The sequence below is a fragment of the Cebidichthys violaceus genome, unplaced genomic scaffold (assembly GCF_023349555.1).
Source record: "Cebidichthys violaceus isolate CVI_PGR_0920_01 unplaced genomic scaffold, fCebVio1.0.p SCAF_12, whole genome shotgun sequence".
NCBI classification, from domain to species: domain Eukaryota; kingdom Metazoa; phylum Chordata; class Actinopteri; order Perciformes; family Stichaeidae; genus Cebidichthys; species Cebidichthys violaceus.
In genome coordinates, this window is record NW_027176285.1 from 730724 (window position 1) to 745312 (window position 14589).

Consider the following 14589-nt stretch of genomic DNA (forward strand, 5'->3'; position numbering starts at 1 on the left):
TAGTCCTCATGTTTGCTGTGGTCTTCATCAACATCTATGTTAGATAAACAGAGACAGGATGGGTTCAGTTTACCAATCATCTTAAATATTTTTATTTTAAATCCCCATATGTACATTGGCTGTAGACATTCCTCCTCCTCATACTGTTAGAAAATGTCCCGCAGGAAGTTGCTGGGTGTCGTTAAGCATTAACTGCAGGAAACAAGAAGCTGTAAGTGGAAGCTAATAGGAGCCACCTGCAGTCATTGACACAGAGGACATCAAGATGGACTAACAACTAGCGGAAGAGACGACAGCAGGACTGTTACTGATATGTCCTAATGATCATTTCTATCTATCTATCAGTAGGCCTACTGTAGAAACAGTAGTATTTCTGTCCTTGCAGAGAGATTGTCGGTTTAATGACACTGAGCTCCATCAGTGTTTGTATTTTGTTCTCTGTAGCAACCAGCAAACACTGCGCTCAGGAGGACGACCTGCTTCAGCCTTAAACGGGACCAACATGGAGAAATACGCCCATACATTCAGCAAAGTTCTGCTGGCACCTGATCCACATTATGTACCGGGGTAAGTGTCTCCTGTTACCAGATTCTGTAAGACATAACTACACCTTTGTATGCTGAAGATACTGCGCAGGGTTATGATGTCTGCGTGGGCTTCTTATTTCAGTTAAACTACTATGATTCATAGGAGGTCAAATATAACGTACAACAGGACATTATAATAAAGAAAAGCTAATTTATCCATTTGATTACAATTGTGTCAGAGTAGAGTTAAAACTATGCAGCCTTATTTGCTGGTGTTATTGTGTATTTGTATAATACTGTATATTTGAGTACGGTGGTCCACTTCATACATCCCACTGTGTTTCTCATAATTTGTGTTAAATCTGTTTAATTGATCCTATCAATGCGTCTAAATTCTATCTGATTGTTTCAGTGACAAGCTGCTACAGACTGTATGCATGCTGGGTCTGTGTTCACCTCAGACTCCCTGCTGTGCTCAGGTACACGGGGTATCGCCCGCAGCTCAAGTACAATGTGGGGAAGTCTTATGGCCGGCTCACAGCCGAGCTGCTGACCAGTCCTGACGTGCAACGCTCCGGTCGTCTGGTCCTCCACACGGGTCACCTGCCCTCCGCTGAGTCGGACGCCGGTCTGACACTGAGAAGCATCCCTGAATGTAACTTGAAGAGGATCCCGGGATACACAGGTTGGTGTCACACACTGACACACCGGGTCAGCAAAGTAACCGAACACCTCATGGAAAATGATTTCATACTGGGGACACAATTTGCTCAAATTCAAATGGTCAAGCTTTTAACGAGCTGCTGTAACATAACTGTCAATCAGCAGTATGTGTCAGTTCTAAGTCAAATCTGGTAATGTGCTTTTAGATAGTTTTCACAGCACAACAACATGAGATCTTGAGAACATGAGAATAATCTGTGTCCTGAATTATTAAGTATAAACGACCAGTTAAATGGAACAGTGTTGAAAATCAAGATAACTTACACCACACAGCCATATTTGTTGTAACGTTTGAAGGGGTGATTTCAAAGTTAAGTCCCTTGTTCCTTGTGTTTGCATTGCTTGTACACACATTCCTGTAAAGGGTCAGTTCATCCAAATTACAAAAACAAAAAACGTTGCCAGTCAGACTTAGTTTTATTTGCTCAGCCAATCAATCTCAAAACCGAACTTTTCTTCATGACCAGACACCGCAGTAAATTGAGCAGAACATCATTTCTTGCTCTTTTAGGCTTCATTCCAAAAAGTCAGCACTACTTTGCCTGCAGCTACTCTGACACATGTCGTAAAGCTCTATCTGAGTTTTACCAGGACAGGCGTGGGAAGATCCAACAGCCATCAACAGACCTGCCAGCTGTTGTAAATTACAACAACCAACAGTTTGAAGTAACTCTTTCTCTCCATTACACGCTTGTTTTGTCTCTACCACTCTTTCTCTCAGTCTATTGCACACACACACACACACACACACACACACACACACACACACACACACACACACACACACACACACACACACACACACACACACACATGTTGACATGGCACCTCTGAATAGCTTCACTCTGGTTTAATTATCTATAGTGGAACCTCAGTGTCAGTTCACTGTAATGTAATCCACCTAATAGAAGACGGAGAGGCAGAACTAAACCGACCACAGATTCATCAGTTATGTCTCTGAGATTCACATGAGTAATAATTCTAATCAAATGATCTCTGAGTCATGTTCTAATAGTTCTCTGTTATCTTTTGGCCCAGAGACCAAGATCCTGCTTGACAGCAATCTCCAACAAAGAGATAACCAACAGGCCCTTGAAGTCCTTCACCCCCACTGGAGAACCATACCTCATGGATGATGAGAACCCGCACAAGTACTTTATCTCAGGTACAACAGACAAGTTTAACTATTGTTTCCTTTAAAAAGAATTAGGTAAACCTATTTTTGGCTACTTGGAGGCAATGTCAATGAGCTGTGAACACAACATATTCGCCTTTCCTCTCCAGGTATTGTGAACTTTATCCGTCGACTATTTGGTGCTGAGCAGTCAGCGTCAGTTTTTTTAAAACTGCTGCTTGCTTTGGCTTGAAATGCAACATGCGGACTGTAGAAATATTAAATATCAATAGTGGCTTTTATAGTTTTTTTCACTTGGTACAGCATGCATTCCTGCAACACTCCAGCAGCTCACTGAGGGATGTCTTTTTACAGGCTTCACAGGACACGTGCCAACATCTCGCTTCCTATTTGGCAAAGGTTACCCAATCAGTACCAACCAGGCACTGATCCAGTTCGGGAAGCAGCGGCGGACTGACCCCGCGTCACAAGGCATCCCAGGGAGAAAGGACAGTGCAATAACTCCCATGCCCACTATCTATCCGTCAAACAGGGGGGTGGTGCCGTCATTCACCGGACACATCCCAGGTCGGTGTCAATGTCAGCAACACATTTAACCTGCGAGACATTTTATAAAAGTGACTGCAGTGAAAATAATCAGTTGACATCAACTTTAAACATGTCTTACTCCACACCATCCTGCAGGATACCAGTTTATGTACGGACAAACCTTTGGGCAACTTTCCAAGAATGCCCTGGAAAAGAGCGGCATCAAGAGGACGATTCAGGCACAGTAAATAACCATCATGCACTATAATAAAAACGATCATTATAACATGACTCAAGTCTGAGAACGTATCAAGAAGTCCTCGCATCAACATGAAACCCATAAATAAAGACGTGTACTGTTCACGGCTACTGTTCACTGTTGTCATGGCGAACGAGAAGAAGTCTTTATTGACAGACTTTGATTGTCACTGGGCATTAGAAGAAGCATTCAGACGTTGAGAAAAAGTGATGCTGGGGGAAATCATTTCACATACTTCACATTATTGCAGTACATTAAAAATTCAGTATGAACACATTTTCTGTTTTTTTTCCCATCCTCTTATCTAACCACCAGTCTATCTAAATGTACCTGACTCACACGTAAATACCTGAAGCTGCCACCAGATGGCAATTGTGCAACTCAATTGACTTCACTGGAAGACCTTCTACTGCATATACCAAACAATTCCACACATTTAAAAAACATCTGAAACATTAACAGAAGGGAGATATAGAAAGTATTACTTTATGTTTGATAACTCATGCAGCTAAAGTAAATCCATGCAGGGATTTGCTCAAGAAAGCAAGTTACTGGAAACAGAACATCACTGAACATCCACCAGGCTGGTGTCTAGCATAGTTGGCACTAGTAAGAATGCATTGCTTTGTATATTGTAAATGAAAGGTACAACTACGGAGAGAATGACCACAAGAATGTCAAACAGTCTAAAGCAGCTCAATATTCACATATAATGATTGATTTCTGCCTACAGAAAATATGAAGGAGATTTACTCCAGAGTAAGATTGCAAATGGTGGAATTGGCCCTGATTCATCAAGCAGCTCAGAACCTACTGAGGAAACGATCCAGCCTCTTCTGACCAACCACCACGGGACCTTTGAGGACTAGGAGCCAGTCCAGACAGCTGTTCAAAGTTAAACCCAGTTATTATCTAGGTGTTTACTAAATGGAGATTCATGTAGCATTGAATGCATTAAGTCAGTAATTTCCAGGTGTAGCTGTAGCTTGCTGATATATATGACCTGTTTAGATTGAAGAGTAAGAGATAGTATGAAATAGGGTCGACATATCTGAATGCTGTTTAATAGTGACATAAACTTGAAAGATTGTAAATTACCTTTCATAAACATAACAGAAAACCTAAAATTACAAAAAGTTATCCTAACTAGTCAAATGACTGAATAAAAAAGCTGCGTAATTACAACTAACTCTAAACACATGTGTCTCCATATAAATACTAAAACAAAGTAATACCAACATTTACAAGATCAGAAATGAGACACATGGACTTTAAATTGTATTTTGGGCTTTCATGCTCAGTTCGCTGCAGTGTTTGGTACAGAAATGTTTCCTTACAAAACTAAACTAAAGGAGGACTAGTAACTTGTAACTAGAGGCCATCTTGTGATGGGATCTAACCAGCCACAATGCCCAGGGGCGTAAAGCGGGAGAGCCGATGACCCCTTCGCCCCCCTTGCTCAGACCACAGCCGTCTTCAAACTCGACCTTCACTGTGATCTCACCTACAGAGCTGGAAGGGTTCATGACTGCATCTCGCACTGTGACACAAAATCAGTCCACAAACAGAAATATAAACACCTGGCAAAGTACTGAAAACCTCCTGTGTGGTAGTCAGCTACAGTAAGTGTCTCTTGGACCACTTGTTGCCTTGATGACACACATACACACACACACACACACACACACACACACACACACACACACAGAATCACACGGTGAAAACAATACCAGCCACACACTGTTTCAGCTGGTAACTAGCTCAGACCTTAGAAAGGACACACATACTTGAATAAGTGGTGCAATGAAAAGCTTGATGAATAAGGGCCATCGCCAGAGCTTGTTACGCTGTGTGCTTTGTGATCAGTTCAGCACTGTGTACGTGTTATCATGCGTTTACAGTAAAACTACAGTAAATAGGCTCCGCTCTGTCCTCCGTCCACAGAGGGTTTGGTTTTTAGCAGTCCTTGTTCGTCTGAGCTCCTCCTAGCTTCATTGATCTAAAGGATTGAGCCAACAGTCCAAGCTGTGATCTGTCAAAATTCAGCCACTGCGACGGTCGCCTGTACCTATGAAACCAATGACATAGAGGTATTGGTTATGACAGTGACAGTCAGTCAAGATCGTAAATCAACCAAAGAACAGATTCCAGTTGTAAGAAAATCAAACCTCTAAATCAGAAGGCTTCTTGCTGTCATTGCTCACCGCCAGTTCTTACCTTCTGGTTTGTGCAACACTCTGAGGAACTGTATCTGTCCTGGTGGAAGTACCAGCTGCTCCAAACAGTTTGGCCCAGCGCAGCCCACCCTGACATGGACCCTCAGCCTGGAAACAAGTGGATGCAATCGGTGTCTCATTGTCTTTCTCTCCCGTCTTCTCGTCTTGCCTGCTGTCCATACTTATTTGAGACCAAGTATCTGCATACTTCTGGCTACAGTCCTCCCCTTCAACCGCACCATCCATAAGGTAAGACTCCTTCGGCCACCACTCTGGAATAGGAGCTAACAATGGACTCCTGTCGGTCCCTCCGCAATCTGGCCTGACGCGATTCTGAGAATGGAGAGACTCTTGGTGATTCAGACCGGTCTGGTGTGAGATCTTAGTTTGCTGACTGCTGTCGCTGCTGTGTACCTTTCTGTCAGCTTGCAGTAGTGGCCAGCTGGTCACTAGGAGGGCTGAGCACGGCGGAGGCGGAGAAACTCCCTGCTCCTCAGAACACAGCTGTCTGTTATGTAACAGTCGGGGCTCCAGGAGCAAGTTGAGGTCAAAGGGCAACACGGAGAGCGGCTGCAGCAGAAGTAGCAGCTCCTGAAACAAGGGCTGACACTGACCCAGTGACATGGACAGGAACCCCCAAGAATGGTAGTACGTTGTCACCACATCTGCGGCGACAGTAACGAATGTGAACACGCAAAGATGCAATAATGCAATAACACAAATGTGAATTTGATATTTGGACCATGTGACATTTTGCCATGCTGCTAGTATAGTAAATTGACGGTGCGCTCACCTTTTAGACTCTGAAGGTGACTGAGCCAGAATTCCAAAGCTCTCAAGCTGAAAGAGAACATAAACAACAGAAGATTAATGCTTGTATGTGCAGCAATTTCTTTAGCATCATTAGTTTGATCAATGGTCATTTCAGTACTCACTTAAGCAGGCCCATAATGAAGGCTCTCAGTCTCATGCAGGGGGTGGTGAGCTGGGGATATTGTCTAATTTTGGAGACCAGGCTGTGAAGGACCCTGGTGGATGGACCTGTTGCAGACAGAGACCAAAAATACTTAAGCACACGACAAAGAGTGTATCACAAACAATGCTGCTCCACCGGTAAATCAAGCCAAGATATTCATGCCGCTTCCTTTGAAACACGTTCACTCCAGCTACATTTACCGATCCGAGTGGAGACCTCCACCACACTCCAGGAGTTGTTGCGTCGCTGCCCGATGACAAAATCCAGTTTGTGATCCCTAAGACCGTCCTCTAAAATATTCTGGATCGCTGGACACAAATGTTCCAGAACTAGTCCGGCTATCGTGGGACTGCGAGAGCTGTTACCCAGACGCATCTGTGGCAGGAGGAGAGAAACATGATACAGTATATTTCCTGCTGACACAAGTGATTTGACTCCCAAAATGTAAGTAATATCAGTGAGGTGCTTTTCCATTGTGATACATCTGTCAAGCTGCTTCAGCTCTGCCCAATTCACACCTTTTCTTCAGGGTTTCTGCTGCTTCCAAAATGAGCCATGATCAAATCCACCGCCCTGCTCACAGACCTCAGCAGACCTAGAGACGAGGTAAGAGGTAAGAGGTAAGAGGTGAGACACGCTGAAGTAGTCATTCATGCTTCATACATTGTTTGGCCAGAAACAAAACATTGATAAATTACTATGAACAAAACGTAACATTGGAAATACCCATCTAATTCCATCAAATAAGGGAATCTAACTAACCTATACAAATTAAGCTGTTTCTTGAATTTTCAACTTTAGTGCAGTAATTCCCCTTGTTCTGTCTATCTTGTAATCTTTATGAAATTCTTTAAACATGGTTATTTGTATTAGAGACAGGTTGAAATAATTTTTCTGCACTGTCAGATGTTTTACTTCTTCAAAGAAAATAAGACTCAGTAATGAACAAAACTTGCTCAATAAGATTTTCACATTTCTAACTGGGTCAGTGCTTAGAAATATGAGAGATTCATTTCAGGGTTCATTATCACATTGCGGGAATGTTAACTGAAGATGAAAGAGTCCATTTCAGCAGCAGTCCTCATTGACTTGCTCCACCCTGCCTGCCGTTCTTCATCTCATTCTGGCTAGCCTCTGTGAATGCCACCATTCTCTATGCATTGATGCTGCCTGCAGTGCTGCTCCACACTGAGTGTTCACCACAACGTCTGCACCGCTTGTTACCCATCGCAGAAGGCCCACATATATAGAGTCAAATTAGCACCGAGTGACTCATGTGGTACGACACAATGGTTAGGTGTGTTCATACATCTTTAGCTACTGCATCATTCTCCTCTCTCTCGTCCTCTCTTGGAGCTTGCAGTCACACACACACACACACACACACACACACACACACACACACACACACACACACACACACACACACACACACACACACAGAGCAGGAGGCTCAGCCAATCCTGTGCAGGGAGAGTTAAAAATAGGTCATGTTTGAGAGGAATCCCCTCCAGGGTATTGAAGGCACTGCTACAGCACAGCGAGTTTTTATTGCTGCTCTTTACAGCTCATGACTGGATCGACAATCCAATAAAAGAAGGAATCCAGTCATTGCTCTTACTAGGTCACTGTTTCACTCCAGATTTCATTGTATGGCATATACTGTATTCAACATGTTTTGCACAAACTGGTGTGAGTCATCCACTGGCCTCACCTCGCCTCTGAAGATGGCTGATTGACATGGACTCATAAGATGTATCGGGTGAGAGGCAGAACTCTGTGGGCGGTCTGTCACTCGTGATCAGAGATTCACTGTGTTGACTCTGACTCTGCTTCCCTTTGAGCCCAGCAGAGTCCTGGATTTGCAGCCCAGAAGCAGCCAAGGAAAGCAGGCAACTCAAAGAGGAGAGAGGAGCTACCGAGGAGAGGGCAGCTGTAAAAGTACCGTGAAAAAAGCCGGAGTTAGCTGCAGGTGCAGCCCGGTACTGAGGGAACGTCTTTTCTGGTTGTGCGGTGGTGGGAGGAGACATGGACACCTGCAGGTTTGGGTGATGGGCGTCAGTGGTTAGGAGTAAAGTAGGTGGTGTATGAGTATGAGAGAGTCTCGGATCATTGGAGGTGTGGGTCTGGGACTGATAGGGACGTTTGGGCTCCGTTTTGGCATGGCTCTCCTCAGGAGAAAGGTTAATAAGGGTCTGGTAGGTGGGAAGTTTAACTAGGTTTGTCTGATTTGGGGTTGAAAACAGATTAGAAAAAGTATTTTGAGTTTTGCCTGAGTGTGGGCTTGTTTTATCTTGAACCGTTCTTGGCTTTGGGCTGCTGTGAGTTGGATCCAGGCTGTTTTTTGATGCACATGGACTTCCTCGGCCTCTGCTGGACTGGCTCCACGTGCGTCCGTGGCCGGCTGAACACTCTGGACTCGGCGTGCAGGTGGAGCAGGTGTCAGAGCTCGAAGGGGCATCCAGGAAGATGGGGCAGTGGTTGGCCATTAGGGATGACTGAAGGTTAGAAAAGCACTGACTTCTTTTGACCTTGAACTTGAAAGCTGGTTGGGAGCTACCAGACTTGCTGCTCTTCTGATTCATGTACTGCTCCAGAAGACAGCCCAAGTGCTGGGTCTGGGGTTTGCCTGCGGGGACTAGAACAAAGGGCTGGATGGGTAGCGAGGTTGGTCTCTGGGCCTTACTGTAGCGCACCACTGCATTTTCCAGTGAACATGCTCCTGAGATGGAGGTAGAGGATAAGACAAATAGTTGGAACAGATGTTAGATTCACTTAATACCAAAAATATGATTGTTTTTTTTCTGGTATTCTATCTTTGCATACTTTGCTCTCTCAGCAAGCAACTAAGATAGAAAACACTCTTTGACTTACCCTCCTCACTAGCATCGGTATCACAGTGCTCCTGGTGCTGATCCACAGATGGCTGAGTGGACGCAGCGCTTGTGCCTTGGCATTTACTGCTATGTGGGCTACACTTGCTGGGAAACAGTGAACAGGGTGTGGGCTGGAGGTTTTGGATGCTGTCTGTGTGTTTCTTCTTGCAGAGGGTTTTCTCAGTGGAGGTGGTGGCAACTTGATAATCATAGGTCTGACACTGAGAGCAGTCAAACCCAGCACTGCATTGTGCGGAGGAGAAGCTCCTTTCCTTCTGCTGATCCTCCTTCTCCTGATGGTGGCACAGAAGAGAAAGAACTGCTTGTATTTAAACAACCAAATAACACATTTATTTTTACACACAAGATCATCTAGGATCAGTTTTATTGTGACATTACCTTTTTGACTTCTTTGTCTTGTCCTTTTTTCTTATGATCAACAAAGAGGTCCTCAGAGGGAGGGAAGGGGCTACTTCTGCTCTGACCCTCAGGACAGCTGGTGATGCTGGACCAGGCTGGACTGGGCGACTGGGAGGAGAGGTCACAAGTCACAAGCTTGTAGTACTTCTGGTTGGTCTCCATGGCCAGTGTGGCCTGGCTTTGCAGACAAGCGGCCAGGTCTGACACCTCCAGCGAGGAGAGACCCGGGGGCAGCCGCTCCAGGGAATAAAGATTGCAATTAGAGTCGAGGCCCTGTGGAGACCAGCAGGAAGCAGGGGGCGTCATGTCAACCTCCTCTTTAGAGGGAGAGTTAACTGTCATGTCATCATGATGGAGGTTCTCAACTGGAGTCTGAGGAACGGGTTGGAGGTTGAGGAACACAGATCCCTCGGATGACTGATAGGGATGAACTGCAGGACTGCTAAGATCATTAGGCGTGGCAGGGTTGTTGCTCCTGTTATAAATAGTGCAGAAGTTAACCAAGACGCCATCAGAGCTGTTGCAGGAAGAGTCGCTGACATACTCCGTGTGACTGTTGGAAAACTCTGGGGAACATTTGTGTTGGCTGTGGATGCCGCAGGACATGTTATCCTTCAGTCTGCCTGAGTCCTGCTCTCCATAAGCCATCACGGTGACGCCAGATCTGCTCACATGGAAGCACTGGCATTCAGTCTGCAGAGAGTCCGGCACGCGAGGCTGGTTGGAGAGCCAATCTTGGTCACTCTCCAGACCCAACATGGTCCCTTCATTGCCCCATTCACTGTCCATGTCTCCATGGGACATTGTATGATTTCTGGCACCATTACTTCGAGGCCAGTTGGAATTCCCATGCAAGACGAAAGACGAGTCCTCATGATACCTGTGTAGGTTATCTCCATCACTATCTTCATCTTCCTCTTCCTCATCTAGCTCTGTATTGGCGAGGAATGAGTTGTGTGACCGCAGACCGTCCCTAGCTCCAGAGCTTTCCTTCTTCAGATGGGAACTTGACTCTTCCGGCGATGAGTTGGAGTCGTACTTCCCGCTGCTGTCACTGCCCCCCTCCTCCTCCGCTCGGTCCTCATTGAGACTACCGTAGCTGTTGGAAAAATGTCTTCGGCCGCCGGCGAAGGAATGCTCTTGGTTGTGCGAGTCTCGCTCCGGGAGGGACACGGCTCGGGTCAGGCCTACCGAGCACAGCCGGCCGGGTCTCTTGGCCGAGCTGCACAGGGCTTGGACATTAAGTTGCCAAGTGGGGAGCTGAACCACAGGGAAGTGGCACGCTATCAGGGTGTCCCCTGAGAGACTGGATGCTGCGATCATATTGCTGGATCGTGCTGAACCATGGAAAGTGTCTCCATGTTCCTAAAATTAAATCCTGAAAGAAAAAAAATAGAATAGCATCTCTTATAAGAGTAATTGGCTTTTAATGTGTTATCAGTGGTGCAGAAACATATTCATAACTATGCAAGGGAAGCGTACACAACTACAATGGAACACTCAAAATACATGAAACAATCAATTACTACCACTGCAACACATTAGTAATTGAAAAATGCATTGAACACGAGATTATACTAATGAGAATTTAAAAATGCATGAAATAAGTCACAAGTATTTGGCTCCGCAATCCGTTTCCTTTTTAGACAATATGAGCGGAGAACTCTTCATGGAATCATACAGTTCAACAGAGAAGTATTAGACTTTATGTTGAGTATTTTTGTTGCGTCTATACATTAAATATTAATCATAATTATTAGCAATTCTGTATGGAAAGACAGTTAAGACTTCTCTAAGGTCTGGCCATAAGAGTAGAGACACCATTATAGACCATCTGGATTTGAGAGAACATGTTTTCAGTTTCTCAGAGTTGGACCACGGAGACATGGTTTAATGTTGCATGTAAATGTAATCAGGATACATTAGTATGTTTGTTGGTGGTGTCTACATATAATGCGTTTATATTTATCTCCCTCTGCATCTGGTTCTTGGTTCTTGGACTCAATGACCCTCCTAGCTGTAACGCTGTGACAGACCTGACCTAATTTAATTCTGGAGTAAAATCAACCGAATAGAAAAAGATAGAAAACAGGCATGAAGCGAAACAGCAGGCTAGTGCTGTTAGAGTCTGCTCCCTCACTTCACACCACTGGTCCTACAGTCAAAGTCCTACTGTGTTTTCTGCTTCTGGCCCTCAGCCCAGCCTACCCTCCATAATTCAGTCAACCGTTAACAAACTCCTCCTCTCGCTGCCTGGGCCAACCACAGTCTCTCACAGTTACTCAGCTGCTCTGTAACTAGGGCAGCTGCACTGCAGAGATGCTAGTCTGACACTGCTAAGATTAAATACACTTTCACATCAGTTTAGTTAATTCACTGTGCTCCACTTCATACAGAGCTACACACACGCAGCATAATGATCATCATCCCTTCATACAACACACACTATAAGGACAATTGTTAAGTAATTACAAAGCACATGAAACATTTACACACTGATGACATTCATTCGTGAAATAATCCTTTGAAGTTATCAGTAATAATTGATGTTGCTAGGATACACCCACACACCATTTGCTGATATCTGCCATCAGCAGTGTTGCTTAGTCTTGGTGCTATGTTGTGAATTTAAACAAGACTAAAAATCATGTTCAGAAATTCAATATATTGGCTGCAACATCCACTGTCTTCTGACATTGTTGGGGGCTTCAGTTCATAGACTTAACATGTGTGCAAACAAACAACATCTGGTGCAGACGAGGTAATCCTCTTCATCACCACATTTCTACAATAAACAACATCCATACCATGGCAACACATAGTAAACACATCAAAATATGCTGACAGGCAGGAATATCAGTCTGATCAATATAAATGGTGGATGTGTCTCAGCTGTGTGACTTTCTATACTGAATACTGTGACTCTGTTACAACACCAGAGACAGGACTTTATTTTGGCAAACACATATATTTCATATATACTATTTCTAGTCTATCAGTCTAGATATGATCTAATTGCATTATTTTATATTTAACTGTGGCTATCCATTAAGTTTTTATTGTTTTCTATTGTGTTGCGCCTCGTTGCATAGCTCATAGGCAGCACATGTAGGCCTCCATCGTGGGATGAGTGTCTGGTCCTTAAGCAATAACCTGAATCCCCAACTGCTCCCAGAGTAACTCTACATCTTTGATCTTCTTTCATCCTTTGTACACAACATAACACACATTTCTGTGGAGTCCTGCTGAACATTTTTGACACAATGATTTGAAATCAATGCGCTGTAGTTTGATTACTAGGAGCAGTGTCTCTGCTAATGTAGCCTACAGGGGTAATAGAATACTTGAGGGAGCCGCACTGCGTTGAATCTTGATTTCTCCTGTCAACATCTATTTTCAACAGTTCAATGGTTCAGTACCATACAAGTAGGCCAGTATGACTGTCTGGTTGTCTGCAGATACGACTCTTGCGTATAGGCTATCACAGGGCTGGAGGTCCCCTAACTATAGCCGCTCTGTCCTCTGGGCACTGGAGCACGCTGAGATGGCTGGGATTAACTGAAGTCTTTCATTAGAAATGTCTGTCGGGTCAAGTCAGCCATCTCACATGTGGGATGAGACTGTGTGGTTCTACGGGAGCAAAGACTCTGAGCTCCACTGCTGTTGTTGTTGTTGTTGTGCTTGGAAATAGAATCGGACCGTGAGGCTGATTAATATCAGTAATGTCTCTCTGATAACAGGACATCACTACAGCGATGTGAGGAAAAGTTGCAGTATGAACTCAGTAGCATGCAGTTAAACATGATCAGATGAGATGTTCGACCTACATCTGCAGAGTAAAAGCATACAGTATATGGACAGAGAGAAGATGAAGTTCACAGATGGAGTCTGCACCTCGGCAATGCATCTGTGTTCATGTGTTGTTTTTCATGATGCAAAGGAAATATTCAAAGTGACTGAAGTAGGACAACATGAAGAACAACCCATGACAGAAGTAGCATCTCCTCCACACACGCTATCACACACAGACAGACTTTACTCCTACATAGACAAAAGTAGACACAAGATTAAAATCAGTACAGGAGGAAAACTGACTTCAAGGCAAAGTATGCATGAAGACAAGCGCTCGTGCATTTGCGCCATCACCAGCAAATCTCTTCATATCTTTTCATACTGTCACCTACTTGATAACAGCATTCAGTCAAAAGCGATGTCCATCCTCTTCCTCCATGTGATTAGAATATATTACATCCAAAATTATGCAACCAAACAAATCTTTTTTTTTTTTAAATCACGCGAGTGCTCGACGGTCCTCTGACGTCAAAGATGCATAAGAAAGCTAATATTTCCCGCTCTATTACCTGATATCAGTGATTAAAAAAACAACCGAGGACGTATAACTATATTATAGCGTAATATGAAACCGGTCCGACATTGAGGTCCGCACAGAGACAGCAGACAGACCCCACGTCGCCGCTTCAGCAGCGCTCAGCCTGACGGAGACATTCCGTCACGGAGGTCTCAACCAATGAAGAGGGAGAAGTGTCTGCCACTCAGTGTCCAAGACACCGGTAGAGACAGAGTTCATTATTAAAGCCTGTCATTTTGTTTATATATATATATATATATATATATATATATATATATATATATATATATATATATATATATATATATATATATATATATATATTTAAAAAACGAGTGGTAGTACAGTGCCTGTAAATATAACCTTGGGCAAAAACATTCTTATTACATTTAATAATGCCAAATTAACATCCTGTTCATTGCACTAGATATCTCATTCCTACCGTTTCATCCTGTTGTTATCTAAAATGATCTGAGTAATTCATCTCCTCATCAACATATAATGTGAGCAGGCTTGTAGAACTATTCCAGAGCCATAAGACGTAAAGTCACAATGTGACC

At 44.0% G+C, this 14589-nt stretch overlaps 2 protein-coding genes across 3 annotated transcripts; one reads left to right on the forward strand and one right to left on the reverse strand.

Annotated features, from left to right (window-relative positions):
* Positions 1-329: 329 nt before the first annotated feature.
* cimip2b (ciliary microtubule inner protein 2B) lies at positions 330-3261 on the forward strand. The gene is made up of 6 exons (XM_068705791.1): positions 330-567; positions 1007-1212; positions 1762-1916; positions 2289-2415; positions 2740-2952; positions 3070-3261. Exons 1-6 carry the CDS (start codon positions 503-505, stop codon positions 3159-3161), a joined length of 858 nt encoding a protein of 285 aa, XP_068561892.1. The 5' UTR covers positions 330-502; the 3' UTR covers positions 3162-3261.
* Positions 3093-14094, reverse strand: LOC137868828 (AP-4 complex accessory subunit RUSC2). 2 transcript variants are annotated; one of them, XM_068705789.1, is made up of 11 exons: positions 13845-14094; positions 9640-11038; positions 9239-9533; positions 8079-9086; positions 6883-6959; positions 6565-6739; positions 6324-6429; positions 6182-6228; positions 5803-6053; positions 5390-5721; positions 3093-5240 (listed from the first exon to the last, which is right to left on the reverse strand). In XM_068705789.1, the coding sequence occupies exons 2-11, from the start codon at positions 10981-10983 to the stop codon at positions 5129-5131; spliced, it is 3747 nt and encodes a 1248-aa protein (XP_068561890.1). In that variant the 5' UTR covers positions 10984-11038; positions 13845-14094; the 3' UTR covers positions 3093-5128. The 2 variants fall into 2 exon arrangements, with proteins under 2 accessions (XP_068561890.1, XP_068561889.1); XM_068705788.1 differs by having other exon boundaries at positions 5390-6053.
* Between the last annotated feature and the right edge of the window lie 495 nt (positions 14095-14589).

Coding starts and splice junctions, on each gene's coding strand:
- cimip2b (XM_068705791.1), top strand. CDS start 503: ATGGAGAAATACGCCCATACATTCAGCAAAGTTCTGCTGGCACCTGAT. Junction 568..1,006: donor GATCCACATTATGTACCGGG/GTAAGTGTCTCC, acceptor TGCTGTGCTCAG/GTACACGGGGTATCGCCCGC. Junction 2,416..2,739: donor GCACAAGTACTTTATCTCAG/GTACAACAGACA, acceptor GTCTTTTTACAG/GCTTCACAGGACACGTGCCA.
- LOC137868828 (XM_068705788.1), bottom strand. CDS start 10,983: ATGATCGCAGCATCCAGTCTCTCAGGGGACACCCTGATAGCGTGCCAC. Junction 9,534..9,639: donor AAGACAAAGAAGTCAAAAAG/GTAATGTCACAA, acceptor TGCCACCATCAG/GAGAAGGAGGATCAGCAGAA. Junction 6,229..6,323: donor TTCATTATGGGCCTGCTTAA/GTGAGTACTGAA, acceptor GTTCTCTTTCAG/CTTGAGAGCTTTGGAATTCT.